Here is a 16,941-nt window from a genome sequence, read left to right as displayed (position 1 = left end):
TAGTTTCTGCCACAGTTCTGACTGCTACTGTTTTTTTTGTTTTGTTTTGTTTTGTTTTTTTTCTGCTTTCCCTTAAACAATGGAAACCAAGGACAGATGGGTTAAGACAGGTAAAACTTTGCCTGGCATGGCCTAAGATTCCTTTTTTTCTCTTAACGGTGTTGATCTCTTGAGTTTCTTTACCTTTTCTTTGTTAGAGAGATCTAGCCTTGCTCTTGTCCATCAGACTTGACATCTTTATATAATGGACACTGGGGCAGTGAAAATGGCTTTTAAACAGTGGTTTAATCACCCTAGACTATGATAGCCTGCTTCAGGAACATCCAGTTCAAAAGCAAATTCTTAAATTCGTGTGAATCACAACCAATTTAAACAACAATGTATTTAAACATTCTTAAATAAAAACCTAACAAAGCTTTAAAATCAAAACCGAAAATTATTTACTATAGTGGAGTTAAAAAGAAAAAAAAGACCATGAAAAAAAATTTCAATATATTGATACCTCATCTTCACAACATAAAAAAATATTTTTTCTATCTTTCACTACATTATAAACTTAATGTACATTAAATTTATTTTTATATCATTTTTACTATCTGATGTAACAGATGCATCCAATGATGATGATGATGAGTGTCTGTGTTTGTGTTCCCAAGATACAGGTGGAAGAAAGGTGATACCTACGTAGTTTTATCCCTCAGCTATGGTTCATGGCGTAAAGAAGAAAATTAGATTTGTAATGGCAATAGTCTATATTAATTTTTAATTAGACATTTTTCTAATAAACATCTGAGGTAGGCTGTTAGGAAATTATAAAACAGACTCCCAATGGAGTCGTTTAGCATTCTGGACCTAGGCTGGGCTGCAAGTGTGGCCTGCCTCTGAGGCTTTGTCCTTCTGCATTACAACTACAGTCCTGCTGGCTGATACTTGATGTGGTACGTCTCTGCAAAGGGGAAGGCTCACTGATGGCTGGTTCCCCAAGAACCATCAGGCACTACATAGACAAATGCTCGTAATTCAATTGTTCAATTGAGGAGTTTCTACCAAAAAATCTACTTTTACTAAATCAATTATACAAATATAGAAGATTTTTAAACACTCAGGCCAGAAGATTTAAGACAAAAACTACATGGGCACTATTAAGTGGACGGAGGTTTAATTGTTAGTGCCTATTTAAATAAACACTGTTTTGTAAGCTTGCTTTGATTTATCATTAGATTGGAGTCTGAGGCCTTCCTGAATTATATGCTTTTGGAGTTCTATTTCCTGAAAGTATAGAATAACTATGAGAGTCATGATATAATAATAAGTTTTATTGTAGGTAACAGTTTTTTGAGCAGCTACATGTGCTTTAGTGCATTACCTCATTTACTCCATGTACAATTTTGTGTGGTAGATAATGTTATTGTCCCCATTTTACAGATGAGGAAATGGAGTTTGAGAGCTTATATGACTTAACTGTTTTAGCCATAAGCAGGCTTGACAAAGTCATGTCTTAAAGGTTCCTCGCAGCTACATTTTCTTCGTCTATGAAATTTAATAGGAATGGTCATTTTAAATTTTAAATTGTTGTGTTGTCTAATTAAGAGGCCTTGACTCTCACTGGTAAGGTTTCAGTTTGGTTCTGTCTTAAATGTTCCCTGCAGCCACTTTTTCCTTTAGCTAGGTACTTTAACTTGATTATTTTAAAGTTTCTAGAGGTGGAAAAGATGACGGAGGAGTAGGGGACCCTATTCCAACCTGTCCCCAGAATTGAGCTGGATATCTACCAGACCACTCTGAACACCCACAAAATCAGCCTGAGATGTAAGAAGATAGACCTGGATCTCTACAAACAGAATATTGCAGGCAGTTGGTTTCAAGGTACGAAGCAGGGAGCCATGATTCCATGGGCAGATATCGGAAGATAAACGGCAGACGGAGGGAGTCGTGGGGATCCTGCACCGCCGGTGAGCGACAGCCTCGCATGCTGGGGACGGGCACAGACTCGAAGACCGGTAGCCACGGGGAAAGGACTTTAGGGCAGCACCCTGGACTGAAACCCAGAGCAGCAGGGCTGTGCGTGCAAACTGGGAGTAGCTGACGGTTTGAGAAGCACAAAGGGCAGAGACATGCCCCGACCTGTAGGTGAGGACTGGGAGTGCTGCTGAGGGGCGCACAACCCAGGACGCTGCAGTTTATAGCAGCACGGACAGAAATGGAGACAGTGCAGCCTGGAGAGCTCACTGAAGAACAGACTGCAGTCTCTCTGCTCTGAGGCAGAGGGTTGGAAATGGTCTCTTCTGCTCTGACTCTTGGAAAAGATGCAGAAAGCCACCAGGGAAAGCCGCCAGAGAACAAAAGCCCCCCCAAAACGGTTTTACTGAGTCCATCCCCTGCCAAGGGGGCAGGGCAACTCTGCCCAAACAGGGTTGCCTAAGTAACAGTGCGGCAGGCCCCTCCCCCAGAAGACAGGCTGGGAGAACAAGAGGAGAGCAACCCTAAGGTCCCTATAAAACAGGTGCATCTTGCTTGGGTTGTGGTCAGTAATTTGGACTCTGTACATTCCCTCAACCACCCCTCAACAAAATGACTAGGAGGAGGAACCCCCAAAATAGGAAAGACTCAGAGACTGTGACTTCTGCCACAGATTTACAAATGGATACAGATATAACCAAGATGTCGGAGATGGAATTCAGGGTAGCAATTGCGAAGATAATAGCCAGAATGGAGAAATCGATTAATGGCAACATAGAGTCTCTAAGGGCAGAAATGAAAGCTGAATTGGCAGAATTTAAAAATGCTATCAATGAGATCCAATCTAATCTAGATAATCTAACAGCTAGGGTAAGGGAGGCAGAAGAATGAATTATGATCTAGAAGAACCAATTAATAGACAAGAAGGAAAAAGAGGAGGCCAGGGAAAAACAATTCAAAATCCATGAAAACAGAATCAGAGAAATAAGTAACACCATGAAACGTTCCAATGTCAGAATTATTGGGATCCCTGAGGGGGTGGAGAGAGTGAGAGAGGACTAGAAGATATATTTGAGCAAATCATAGCTGAGAACTTCCCTAATCTGGGGAATAAAACAAACATTCGAGTCCTAGAGGCAGAGAGAACCCCTCCCAAGATCAAGGAAAACAGGCCAATGCCCTGGCATGTAATAGTAAAGCCTGCAAATCTTAGAACCAAGGAAACCATCTTAGGGCAGTTAGGGGGATGAGATTCCTTACGTACAGAGGGAGGAACATCAGAATAACGTCAGACCTATCCACAGAGACCTGGCAAGCCAGAAAGGCCTGGCAAGACATATTCGGGGTACTAAACAAGAAGAACATGCAGCCAAGAATACTTTATCCGGCAAGGCTGTCATTTAGAATGGATGGAAAGATGCAGAACTTCCAAGACCAGCAGAAACTGAAAGAATATATGACCGGCCCTGCAAGAAATATTAAGGAGGGGTTCTATAAAAGGAGAAAGACCCCAAGAGTGATATACAACAGAAATTTACAGAAACAATCTATAAAAACAACGTCTTCACAGGCAACATGATGACAATTAATTCATATCTTTCAATAATCACTCTCAACGTGAACGGCCAAAATGCTCCCATAAAATGGCACACGTTTGCAGATTGGATTAAAAAGACAGGACTCATCCATATGCTCTCTACAAGAGACTCATTTTGAACATAAAGATACATCCAGACTGAAAGTGAAAGGATGGAGTTCCATCTTCCATGCTAATGGACCTCAAAGAAAGCTGGGGTAGCAATTCTTATATCACACAAATTAGATTTTAAGCTAAAGACTGTAGTTAGAGACACAGAAGGACACTATATCATTCTTAAAGGGTCTATCCAACAAGAAGATCTAACAATTGTAAATATCTATGCCCCCAACATGGGAGCAGCCATCTATATAAGCCAACTGTTAACCAAAATAAAGAGTCATATTGATAATAATACATTAATTGTAGGAGATCTCAATACTCCACTTTCAGCAATAGACAGATCATCTAAGCAGAAAATCCACAAAGAAACAAGAGCTTTGAATGACACACTGGACCAGATGGACCTCATAGATATATACAGAACATTCCACCCTAACGCAACAGAATACTCATTCTTCTCAAGCGCTCATGAAACTTTCTTCAGAATAGACCACATACTGGGTCACAAATCAGGTCTCAACTGAGAGCAAAAGATTGAGATTATTCCCTGCATATTCTCAGACCACAATGCTCTAAAACTGGAACTCAATCACAAGAAAAAATTTGGCAGAAATTCAAACACTTGGAAGCTAAAGACCTCTCTGCTCAAGAATGTTTGGGTTAACCAGGAAATCAAAGAAGAACTTAAACAGTTCATGGAAACCAATGAGAATGAAAACACATTAGTCCAAAACCTATGGGATACTGCAAAGGTGGTCCTAACGGGGAAATACAAGGCCATCCAAGCCTCACTCAAAAAAATAGAAAAAGCCCAAATTCACCAACTAACTCTACACCTTAAAGAACTAGAGTAAAAGCAACAAACATTAGCCACACACTAGAAGAGAAATAATTAAGATTAGAGCAGAGATCAATGAATTAGGAACCAGAAACACAGTAGAGCAGATCAACGAAACTAGAAGCCGGTTCTCTGAAAGAATTAATAAGATCGATAAACCACTGGCCGGACTTATACAAAAGAAAGGAGAAAGGACCCAAATTAATAAAATTATGAATGAAAGGCGAGAGATCATGACTAACACAAAAGAAATAGAAACAATTATTAGAAATTATTATCAACAACTATATGCCAATAAGCTGAGCAATCTGGATGAAATGGATGCCTTCCTGGAAACCTATAAACTCCCAAGACTGAAAAAGGAAGAAATTGACAACCTGAATAGGCCAATAACCAGTAACAAGATTGAAGCAGTGATCAAAAACCTCCCAAAAAACAAGAGTCCAGGGCCTGATGGATTCCCTGCAGAATTCTACCAAACATTCAAAGAAGAAATAATACCTATTCTACTGAAGCTGTTTCAAAAAACAGAAACAGAAGGAAAGCTTCCAGACTCATTCTATGAGGCCAGCATTACCTTAATCCCCAAACCAGGCAAAGACCCCATCAAAAAGGAGAATTTTAGACTGATATCCCTGAGGAATATGGATTCCAAAATTCTCAACAAAATCCTAGCTAATAGGATCCAACAATACATTAAAGGGATCATCCACCACGACCAAGTGGGATTTATCCCCGGGATGCAAGGGTGGTTCAACATTCGCAAATCAATCAATGTGATAGAACACATTAATAAGAGGAGAAAGAAGAACCATATAGTCTTCTCAATTGATGCAGAAAAGCATTTGACAAAATGCAGCATCCTTTCCTGATTAAAACTCTCCAGAGTATAGGGATAGAGGGAACATTCCTCAAGTTCATAAAATCCATCTATGAAAAACCCACAGCTAATATCATCCTCAATGAGGAGAAGCTGAGAGCCTTTCCCTTAAGATCAGGAACACGTCAAGGGTGCCCACTCTCGCCACTGTTGTTCAACATAGTACTAGAAGTCCTAGCAACAGCAATCAGACAACAGAAAGAAATAAAAGGTATTCAAATTGGCAAAGAAGAAGTCAAACTCTATTTGCAGATGAAATGATACTTCATGTGGAAAACCCAAAGACTCCACCCCCAAATTACTAGAACTCATCCAGCAATTCAGTAATGTGGCAGGATACAAAATCAATGCACAGAAATCAGTTGCTTTCTTATACACTAACAATGCAACTGTAGAAAGAGAAATTAGAGAAACGATTCCATTTACAACAGCACCAAAAACCATAAGATACCTCGGAATGAACCTAACCAGAGATAAAGGATCTATACTCTAGGAACTACAGAACACTCATGAAAGAATTGAAGAAGACACAAAAAGATGGAAAAATATTCCATGTTCATGGATCAGAAGAATAAACATTGTTAAAATGTCTATGCTGCCCAGAGCAATCTATACCTTCAACACCATCCCAATCAAAATTCCAATGACATTTTTCAAAGTGCTGGAACAAACAATCCTAAAATTTGTATGGAATCAGAAAAGACCCCGAATCGCCAAGGAAATGTTGAAAAAGAAAAACAAAGCTGGGGGCATGATGTTGCCTGATTTCAAGCTATATTGCAAATCAGTGATCACCAAGACAGCATGGTACTGGCACAAAAACAGACATATAGATCAATGGAACTAGCCCAGATATGGACCCTCAACTCTATGGTCAAATCATCTTTGACAAAGCAGGAAAAAATAAGCAATGGGAAAAAGACAGTCTCTTCAATAAATTGTGCTGGGAAAATTGGACAGCTATATACAGAAGAATGAAACTCAACCATTCTCTAACACCATACACAAAGATAAACTCAAAATGGATGAAAGACCTCAATGTGAGACAGGAATCCATCAAAATCCTAGAGGAGAACATAGGCAGTAACCTCTTTGACATCACCCACAGCAACTTCTTTCAAGATACATCTCCAAAGGCTGGTGAAACAAAAGCAAAAATGAACTTTTGGGACTTCATCAAGATCAAAAGCTTCTGCACAGCAAAGGAAACAGTCACATGCTCGCTTCGGCAGCACATATACAAAGGAAACAGTCAACAAAACAAAGAGGCAACCCACAGAATGGGAGAAGATATTTGCAAATGACACTACAGATAAAGGGCTGGTATCCAAAATCTATAAAGAACTTCTCAAACTCAACACCCAAAAAACAAATAAGTCAAAAAGTGGGCAGAAGATATGAAAAGACACTTCTCTGAAGAAGACATACAAATGGCTAACAGACACATGAAAAAATGTTCATCATCATTAGCCATCAGGGAAATCCAAATCAAAACCACACTGAGATACCACCTTACACCAGTTAGAATGCCAAAAATGGACAGGGATAGAAACAACAAATGTTGGAGAGGTTGTGGAGAAAGGGGAACCCTCTTACACTGTTGGTGGGAATGCAAGCTGGTACAGCCACTTTGGAAAACAGTGTGGAAGTGCCTCAAAAATTAAAAAATAGAGCTACCCTATGACCCAGCAATTGCACTACTGGGTATTTACCCCAAAGACACAGATGTAGTGAAAAGAAGAGCCATATGCACCCCAATGTTCATAGCAGCAATGTCCGCAATAGCCAAACTGTGGAAAGAGCCGAGATGCCCTTCAACAGATGAATGGATAAAGAAGATGTGGTCCATATATACAATGGAATATTACTCAGCCATCAGAAAAGATGAATACCCAACTTTTACATCAACATGGATGGGACTGGAGGAGATTATGCTAAGTGAAATAAGTCAAGCAGAGAAAGTCAATTATCATATGGTTTCACTTATTTGTGGAACATAAGGAATAGCATGGAGGACATTAGGAGAAGGAAGGGAAAAATGAAGGGGGGATAACGGAGGGAGAGATGAACCATGAGAGTCTGAGGGTTTTAGAGGGGAGAGGGGTGGGGGGATGGGTTAACCCGGTGATGGGTATTAAGGAGGGCATGTACTGCATGGAGCACTGGGTGTTATACGAAAACAATGAATCGTGGATCACTACATTAAAAATTAATGATGTATTGTATGGTGATGGGCATAACATAATAAAATTAAATTAAAAAAAAAGTTTTTATTGTCCGAGAGTCTTTGCCCCATTAGTAAGGGGGCAATTTACTTTTTTCTTGTAACCTTAATTTATAACTCTAATATTTCACCTTTTTCTCCTAGGTCAGAGGAAAAAAAAGAAAAAAAAATACAGGTTTTTTTTTTTTCTTTCCCTATAACTAAGGCAGTAAATTTTTTAAAAGCCCATCAAAATCTTCCCTTTTATTTATTTATTTTTTTGCAAGAACATTTCAGGGATGATGACATAACCTCTAAAGATTGGATGTTTCTCATGATGTTAGTGCCCTTGATGATCTCTACCCTGATATTTCATTAGGGGTTGCAAAATAATGAGATTGTAATTCTATTATAGGTATTTCATTAGGGGTTACAAAATAATGATACTGTAATTCTATTATACCTTTAGTCTAAGAACAACTTACTTCATCAATTATTTGGTTATCCTGTCTTACAGTTCATACAGGAAAGGTAGAGTAACAGATATTTTTTTCTCTTTTACTAATCAGTTTTTGAAATGATACATTGGTTCCCCATTAACTAATCCCCTAATCCAAAGGTTAAGATTGCTATTGTATTTTGATTATCATCATGAATGCATGGATTTAAACTCATTTGATGTGTTTTAATCCATTACTGTTATTTTTCTCATTTATGCTCTAATTGTCCCGTCTTTAACCGGAAGAAGCCTCTTCAAGTTGGCTCCTTAGTCCTGTTAATATCTAGGTAGAGATTATCAAAGGCCACTAACATCATGAGAAACATCTAACCTTTGGAAGCTATATCATCATTCCTGAAGTGTTCTTGCAAAAAAAAAAAAAAAAAAAGAGTCTGTGGCCTTTAACAGTTTTCTCTCTTTCTCCTATAACAAGAGGCACTGTATCATCTTGTGCTTTTTTTTTTTTTTTTCCTGATCCATACTTGTAATAAGCCACTTGTACAAGGAATCCTGGTTTCTTATAGTGGTAAACATTATGTAGAGACCAATATCAGGTATTCCATAGGGGTGCTCTGTGGGAATTGCAGGTTTTCTTCAAACAAATAATGGGCAAGGGAGTGGGGAGAGGGGAAGGGGGAGAGAGAGAGAGAGAGAGAGAGAGAGAGAGAAGCAGGAACTACAAATTAAAAGAGACCTAAGAGACCAAACTAATAACAAAATTATAAGAGGACAAATTCCAAAAAAATACTAGATATTTGATGGTTTTAAGTAGTTATTATTAACTTTTGAGGTATTGCTATCATTGCCATTCTTTTAAAAGAACTCTTTTCTTTTAGAGATGCACATTACAGTATGTATAGATGTATTAATATTATGTTTGGATTTGACTAAAAAATCTTGGGGATGAGGAATGAATAGGGTGGTATAGATGAAATAAGATTAGCCATCAGTTCATTATATTATTCTATCTACTTTTGTATGCTTCAAAATTTCCAAAACAAAAAGTTAAAAAAACTATTTTGACACAGTCAGCTTCATAGAATATTTAAAAATGGAAGTTAAAACTAGTTTTAACTGTCATATATGCATATTTGTGCTTGGGTGATGCTAGAGATATTTGATTAATAAGAGTTGAGAAGCACTGATTACTGATTAGGTAGAAAGATTACATTATCAAGAACATTCAAAAATGATTTTAATAAAAGCTAGAGTTAGAAACATGATTAAACCTATAATCACATTAATGATTAAAACATTCTAATGACTACTCTGATGAAAGGAGAAAGAAAGAAGCAATGTTGAGAAACTCTGAGAAGTCTGTGGGAAGTTAACAGAACAATCTAACAAGACCCACTTAATACTCTTTTAATAAAGGGCATACTATGAGTGGAGTTTGGAAATGCATAATTAACTATATGAGGAATAAGTATGGCTCTCTTTTATATTATAATACCTTATGCAAAAAAAAATCATACAATTCAAATAGTAAAAGTGTTTAACCAACTCTGACCTACAGGGCCAATGATGGGTAGAACAAAGATCTAGAAGATCAAGGTCAGTAAGATAGGAAGTTTTTTTCCAGATGATGGAAACTATGCCATGTAGTAGGGGTGGCAAACTGACAGTTCTTCCAGCATCAGGAAGAAATGAATGCCTGAGCCTGCACTGTGCATGGGGGGCGGGGGCGGTGGTAACCAGGGGAGAGCATGTGTCCATTATCTGACAGGTACAGTTGCTATTCAAGGACAAAAGCACCTTGTTATTAGTTCTTTTGATTACTTTAAGAGAAGCCGGAAACTGGTAGTTTTACAAAAAATCTCCTGATAATAAATTATAATTAATGAGTGTCAACACCTCCCAAAGTGAAAGGCCCACAAATCTGGCCAAGACGTCTGTAAACCACCTGTTTGCAATCTGTGCTATATTGTATAAGAATTGTAAAATTTGCTGCCCTAAAGAAATTTGCAACTATTTAGGGTAATGCTGTTCATGGTTGGTGTGCATGAGGATAAACTAGCAAGCTTGATCAAATGCAAATTCCTGAACCTCATCACAGAGAATCTTATTCAGTGATCCTCCAGTGCATCCCAGAAAGCTGAAATTTTGATTGCCACTTAGGTCACTTCGAAGCATGGGTCCATGATCCACAGTTTGTAAATCATCAGGTTAGGGAAACCATAAATATTATATTTTGAGAAATCTAAGACAATATGTAAGTTCAGAGTAAGACAATATTGGTAGAGGCTATAACTGTGAGTAAAGCCCCATGGGTAGAAGACTAATGAGAATGTGAGTCATAAAGGATGAAGGCACGGAGCCTTGAAATTGTAAGGCATACCTGTGATGGCAAAGTGTAAGGTAATCACAGAACTGGTAATCATAAGCAACAAATGTTGACCAGTGTAAGGTAATCATAGCAACAAACTGTCCAGTAGGCTTGAGATTTCAAAACTGTAAATACTTTCTTAAAAAGTGCTTGATGCTGACTTTTCCCAGCTGAAATATATAAGAAAAAATACCACTATCTCTAAGGAGAATGGGAACTGTTAGCAAACATGTGCTCTAAGGTCAAGTAATCACACAACTTATAAGTGGCCATGCAAGAAAAGAAGAAATAGGGCGCCTGGGTGGCTCAGATGGTTAAGCGTCTGCCTTCGGCTCAGGTCATGATCCCAGGGTCCTGGGATCGAGTCCCGCATCGGGCTCTCTGCTCCTTGGGAGCCTGCTTCTCCCTCTGCCTCTCTCTCTCTGTCTCCCATGAATAAATAAATAAAATCTTTAAAAAAAAAAAAAGAAAAGAAGAAATATATTCCATAATATTCCAAAGGTTCATCAAAAGTCATGATCATTCTGTGATAGTCACTAACTTATTATCACTTATAATTGTTCTGAGTGATATCTAATTCAGATAGAGACGTAGTTAAGACAAGGGTGAGTGTGTGAGAATGTGTGAGAATGTGTGTGTTGGCTATGTTTATATGGGCTTACATTCATTATTTTTTGAACTGAGATGTAGAAGCAAATTTTGTTAAAATCCAGTGATTCAGTGACATCTATAAACAACACTTGCTCATTCCATTGGGGAATTATGGAAACAGCTATATATGCAAGAAAGCCATCAAAATCAATTTACTGTTGTTAATGGTACAACACACGGTATGTTTTTGCTTCATTAATGTCTATTATTTGCTTTCCAGTAATGGACTAGCTGCTTTCAAAGACTGAATACAGGTCAGATTACATTCTGTGGGAGGTCTCAAAAGCAAGGTAATGGTGGTAAAGTATTCAAAATTTCTTATGTATCAATATTTGCATATTTCTAATAAAAATAATGTACAGACTTCTTTTAGCTTTTATACCAATAGTGTGCTTTATTCTGCTCTATGCCAACTGCTAAAAGACATTCTGCTGTAGTGAGTGCTCACAGCTTAACTCACAGAAGATTAGCTGCCATTCTGCTAAGTGTCTTATTCTGCGTTTCTTTTGTTATCTGGGCAGTGTCATTTACTACCACACTACCCAACGTCTAGCCTTGAAAAGAAGTATTCAGTAGGCAAGAGCTAGTGCTGATGGATGGCCAAAAAGGAGTTTCTCTCAAGATATGCCATAACCTAAAAGCAATCGAATAATGTGTACATTATCTTGGTGGTTCTTACAAGGGGGATGAGGAAGGGTGGATTGTCTTAGAAATAAAGAGAATTTAATGTCACTTTCATGTTACCTGAGCAGAGTGAAAGTATAATAAAATGGTAAAACAATATTCCAAACCCACTGCAGTGATCCAGGAATGTAACAAAAGGCAGAACACTCTATTAAGATGTTCGTGGAAGGAGGGTCATTTCCCCCAAATATGTGCTATTGGTATATCTAAGACATTTCCGTAGTTACCTATGTGATCCCAAATGCATTTCAAGGCACACAGTTTTTAAAAAGTCACAAACTCTAAGGAAAATGAGAACTGTTAGGAAATATATGCTCTAAATGGAGCATGGCTTGTCACAAAGGGATGTGGCTGTTTGTAGAAAATTGTGGGAAGAAAGCAAAGGTAAGGATAGAACTGAGCGAAGTGAGGGGCCATCTGGGTGGCTGTCAGTTAAGCATCCGACTCTTGGTTTTGGTTCAGGTCATGATCTCAGGGTCATGAGATTGAGCCCCACATCAGGCTCAGTGTGGAGTCTGCTTGAGATTCTCCCTCTACCCCTGCTCTCTCTCTCTGAAATAAATAAGTAAAATCTTAAAAAAAAAAAAAAAAAAAAAAAAAAGCGAGCAAAGTGAAGGGTGGCTCTGCCCATGGCACAACTGAGGTTGAAACCTGTTAGATGCCCTCTGGCTCTAAGTTCCTAGAGTCATTATGAGATCTGTATGTGTATGCATATACATCTGCAGGCATACACGTACCATCTATCTACTCTCTACTTACAGTTCTTAAGAATGTTATATAGCTTAGACAATAAGGAGGGAAGCAACTCTTTGCCCATCTCTTTTCTCTCTTCCAGCCAAGAAAGTTAGAGCTTCTACCTTATAAGTTACCTCACATTTTACAGATGTGAAATCCTATTATTACAAAATATGCCCTTATTTTAAAATGTTAGCTATACAAATAATGCACTCAAACAAAAAATCTGAAAGCCAAGTATACTCAAATTTACCAAAGTAATATTAAAATTGAACATAATGTGTTTATGAGTCTAAGACAGTGAGTCTAAACTCTGATGATATGTCAGAGTTATTAAAAATGCCGTAGCCTGTACTCAGCTCAGACCCACTAGAGCAGAGGGCCCACGTAGGGCCCATATATATATGTTTCATCACTGATTCTGCTCCACAGAAGAAACCCTACTACAAAATACCAGTTTTTTGGGTTTCTTTTAAATCATGTTATTCTTCAGCACAAATAAAACTGATATATTATGAAAAAATGTGTTTAATGCAAGCATTAATTGATTTATTTAGAGTATTTGAATGAATGAAATACGATTCAGGAGCTGTGAAAGTGGTCCACAGTAACATCTTTGGCAGAATCAAAGGCATGCAAGAGAAGAATTTAAAGGAGAACAAAAAAAGCAGAGAGGCAGGTATTGGTATTCAGGTAACCAGATGAAGTTACAATATTCAACTGATGATCAAAACAATAATGCTGGGTCATCTAATAAAATGTGTATCTCTCACATGGCTACACATCAATTATCTAGAAAATTCATTTATAAAGAAATAGTTTCTTACTTTCCATTTCATACAAGGAAGCTTTGAGCTACCGGGACTACTTAAAATTTGTGCCAGCTCCTACAGCAAGAGCACTGAAGAGCTGGGTGAGGGCTCTCAGCCGCTGCACATACTGCCTCCTGCCTGTGAAGCAGGTGGGGGGGAGGAGGAGAAAGAGGAAAAGGAGAAGGGATGAAGAAAAAGGGAAGTGGGAGGAGGCTAGAAGTGACCTTCTGATGAAGGCAGCAAGGAAAGCCTCTTGAGTGCCCTCTGCCTCAGCTACTGACCGGTATCTAGCACACTAGCCTGCTGGTGTGTAGGGTCTGTGTGCAGCACACCAGCTACACTCCCCTCAACTGTATCCTCCAAAAAACCCATCTGTGTCTGCCTGCCTCTCAGCACACTCTTTGCTGCTTTTTAAATTCATCAGCAAAGACAGATCTGTGATGAGAGCTGATCTGTTGCAAGGGAAATATGTGAGTTATTTGCCATTAGCATTTAGATTTGAACAAGGACATTCTGTGACAATGCCCTAACCAAAAGGCATAGAGTTCATGCTTAGAAGATCTTCTCAGGTAGGCAGGAGGAAGACAGAGCTTGGAGTACACCTAAGGCCTTACCCTTTAATTAATCCAACCTTTTAGAGTAATAGCTGTTTGTATTTTTAAATTTCTTTACAAACTATAAAATGTCTTTATTTGACCCCCATACAATCCTATGAGGGTAATATTTTCCTGTTTTACAGGTGAAGAACCCACCTAGGAGATACTAGAGATAGGGTTCATAGGTGCAAAGCAAAGACTTGAATGCAGGTGTTGTGACTCCAGATACAATCCTCCTCCCATAACTGCTTTCCTAGGCATGGAGGTAAGCCTAAAGGCCCAAGATGCAGCCAGTTTAAGATCAAACACCAAGTTGCTATTGTTAATGAGATAAAGCTGACAAGAAATATAGTGTGGTTAGATATAGGTTAGGGATAACCTATTACTACGAAGTAGTGGTAATGAATTTAGGATTATTTTTTCAGCAAAACCAAATCTAAAAAGTTATTTTCAGAATCAAAATAAAGTTTTTGTTTTTGTTTTCCCCACTCCTTCCAGGCTTACTGACAAACACCAAAGGCGACAAGGTCTGTCTGCAGCACACTAAAGCCAAACTATTTACAGACTTGTAGTGATGACACAGTGTCAGGAACCTACAGGACTAGTTTGCGTCAATAACCCCAGCTGAAAAATATTTCAGAGCATCCTATAGTATCCCTTTTATTTCAGTTTTTTACCTATTTGCTGGATAGGTTAACACACAGAAATTCTGTTTAAAAACTGTGGTGGGAATCCTCCACATTATGTGTCTTTGAGCCTGCACAGGATACTTATTTGATTGGAGTTGGTTGCTAAAGGCCTAAATCAGAGTTCAGTCCATAGGACGGACCAGTTTCCTTCTTTTTCAAGATCCATTTTTTCTCTCTTAATCCCTGCCAAACATGTCATGCAAACGTGGTATTTGCGGTAAGGGCTGCTTGCATGAGGCAGGACAACCGCGGCATAAACGCATGGCCGCCGCTGGGGGCGCTCTGTGCCCCTGGCCTCCAAGTGCGTCCTGACACTGGAAACACTAACGTCTCCTGGGAACTTGCGAAAAACACAGATGCTCCTACCCAAGACCTATCGAGTCAGAAGCAGTCATCTGTGCTTTGACCAGCCCTCCACATGACCTTTGTCAGCTGAGGTTTGAGAACTACTACTCTAGGTTGATCACAAGAGAGCATTAACTTCAAATCTGAAAGATACTATTTTCAATCATACTGGTGTACTGCAAAATTTGCATGGAAATATGATTCCTTACCGCATGCCCACATATCCACTGGCTTTCCATAAGGATCTTTACGTAGAACTTCTGGAGAAAGATAGCCGGGTGTGCCAGCAAAACCTAGGGAAAACGGAATTTAATGAGTCAGAGTTGATTTGACAAAACAAATGTGAAATGGGAAACTAAGGAAGAAAACATTTTTGGGACTTTTTAATCTGATGATCTGTTTGTCAAAATAAAACAAGGCCTAAAATAATCTACACTAGTTTCTCTCTATAGCAGTATCAACACTAATCTGCTTTGTAGCTTATTAGAAAAAAATGCATTTTTTCCCCCAGATATGAAGGCTACTCTATTATGCTATATAGTCAGCATGTATACTTAAGTCTATCTGGTTAGCAGTTCTTATTCTCACTTACTTATGCAGGATTTGAAACTAAACCTGTGAAGGGGATCAGAACATATCACCCCAAAATATGCCATTGTGGCATACTGATTATTTTTAGCTGAAGGCAACTGAGAATCAGTAGATGTATGACAGGCTCTTTAATCTTCTCCCTTCTACCTAAAAGTAGGGCATAAAATTTTTTGTGAAAAAGGTGCCCTCCCTGTACCAGGAAGGAGAGAACATTCCTGGCATGGGAAATGGTGCCAAGAGGGATCTATACAAACCAACCTTACTAAAATAACCTTGATCTTCCATTAGTTTCCCTATGTGTTTCCTCATTATTTCCCCATAATTTAATGTCCCGAAGCCAAACCCCCTTTTTCCTTTGTCTTGTCAAATCTCCATAATTTATCACTCTTTGTTAAAATGGGATATAAGTCCCTTGGAATGGCCTTTCTTCAGGTCTTCATTTTTTTTCTAGAAAGGCCTCTGTGTGTATGTAAAGTTAAAATATTAACATCAAAAAAATTGTATGCTTTTCTCCTGTTCATCAGTCTTTTGTCAGTTCGACTCACAAGCCCCAGTCATGGACCTAAGAGGGGAGAGAACGTCTTTCCTCCCCTATACCTGAAAAGAAATAGGGAGAAATTTGAAGATAGGGTTAGAACCTTGCAGGAGATGATAGTTACCATGATACCGACATAATTTTATTATGAGAAGCATTCACCTATAAAACAAAAGGACAAAAACATAGACCCTAAGTAAATATTTTTGAAAGTAAGGTAGTCTATGGGGTGGGGATGGGGCTGAGAGTAATTGAAGAATTCACCAGGAGAAGGAATAAGCCCTAAATATATCAAAGAGATTGCTGTGTACTAATAGTCAGTGTGTTCTTATAACTGTCAACTAAAGAGAAGACTCAGGATAAATCACTAATGAACAAGTATCAACTAGAATCTGAAGAGAGAGATGTGGTAAGAGAAACTAGATGGCAAAATAAAGTTTCATTATTGTATAAATCAGTGTAAACTCCAACGAGGTATGCTTAAATAACAATCAATTTAGAGCTAGAACCTAGAGTGACATTTTTCTTCTTATTTCTGAAAATAATAGCTTTCAAATAAAAATAGCTACTTTTAAAAAGACCCAAAATAACTATTTGGAAGTTTTCTATAAAGGCACACTTGAAAACTGGAAACATTTCTTTAAAAGGATATGTAATCAGGAATTCCTCTGACCACAAATCACTGAAGAAGCTCATTATATATTTAATGGGATTCAAAGTGCCCAAGAAAGGAGCTTTTTCTTCCCATTTTTCAAACTTATTAAGAACAAACAATGTGCAAAAACAAGTATAAAAACAAGTATATATATGTGTATATATATATATAAAAACAAGTATATATATGTGTGTGTGTATATATATATATATATATATATATATATATATATATATATATATAT

General features: G+C 38.2%; 1 protein-coding gene across 10 annotated transcripts in view; it reads right to left on the bottom strand.

The window, feature by feature from the left end:
- The window catches only part of CAMK2D (calcium/calmodulin dependent protein kinase II delta), a 321,958-nt gene that overhangs the window by 64,041 nt on the left and 240,976 nt on the right, over positions 1–16,941 (bottom strand). For all 10 annotated transcript variants that reach the window (XM_021684521.1, XM_021684522.1, XM_044912889.1 and 7 more), the window contains exon 8: positions 15,126–15,209. In XM_021684521.1, the coding sequence (XP_021540196.1) occupies positions 15,126–15,209 (84 nt within the window). The remainder of the gene's footprint in view (positions 1–15,125; positions 15,210–16,941) is intronic.

The sequence above is a fragment of the Neomonachus schauinslandi genome, chromosome 2 (assembly GCF_002201575.2).
Source record: "Neomonachus schauinslandi chromosome 2, ASM220157v2, whole genome shotgun sequence".
In the NCBI taxonomy this organism is placed as follows: Eukaryota; Metazoa; Chordata; class Mammalia; order Carnivora; family Phocidae; genus Neomonachus; species Neomonachus schauinslandi.
Note: the sequence above shows the minus strand (reverse complement) of the source record. Positions and strands in the feature narration are given on the sequence as shown.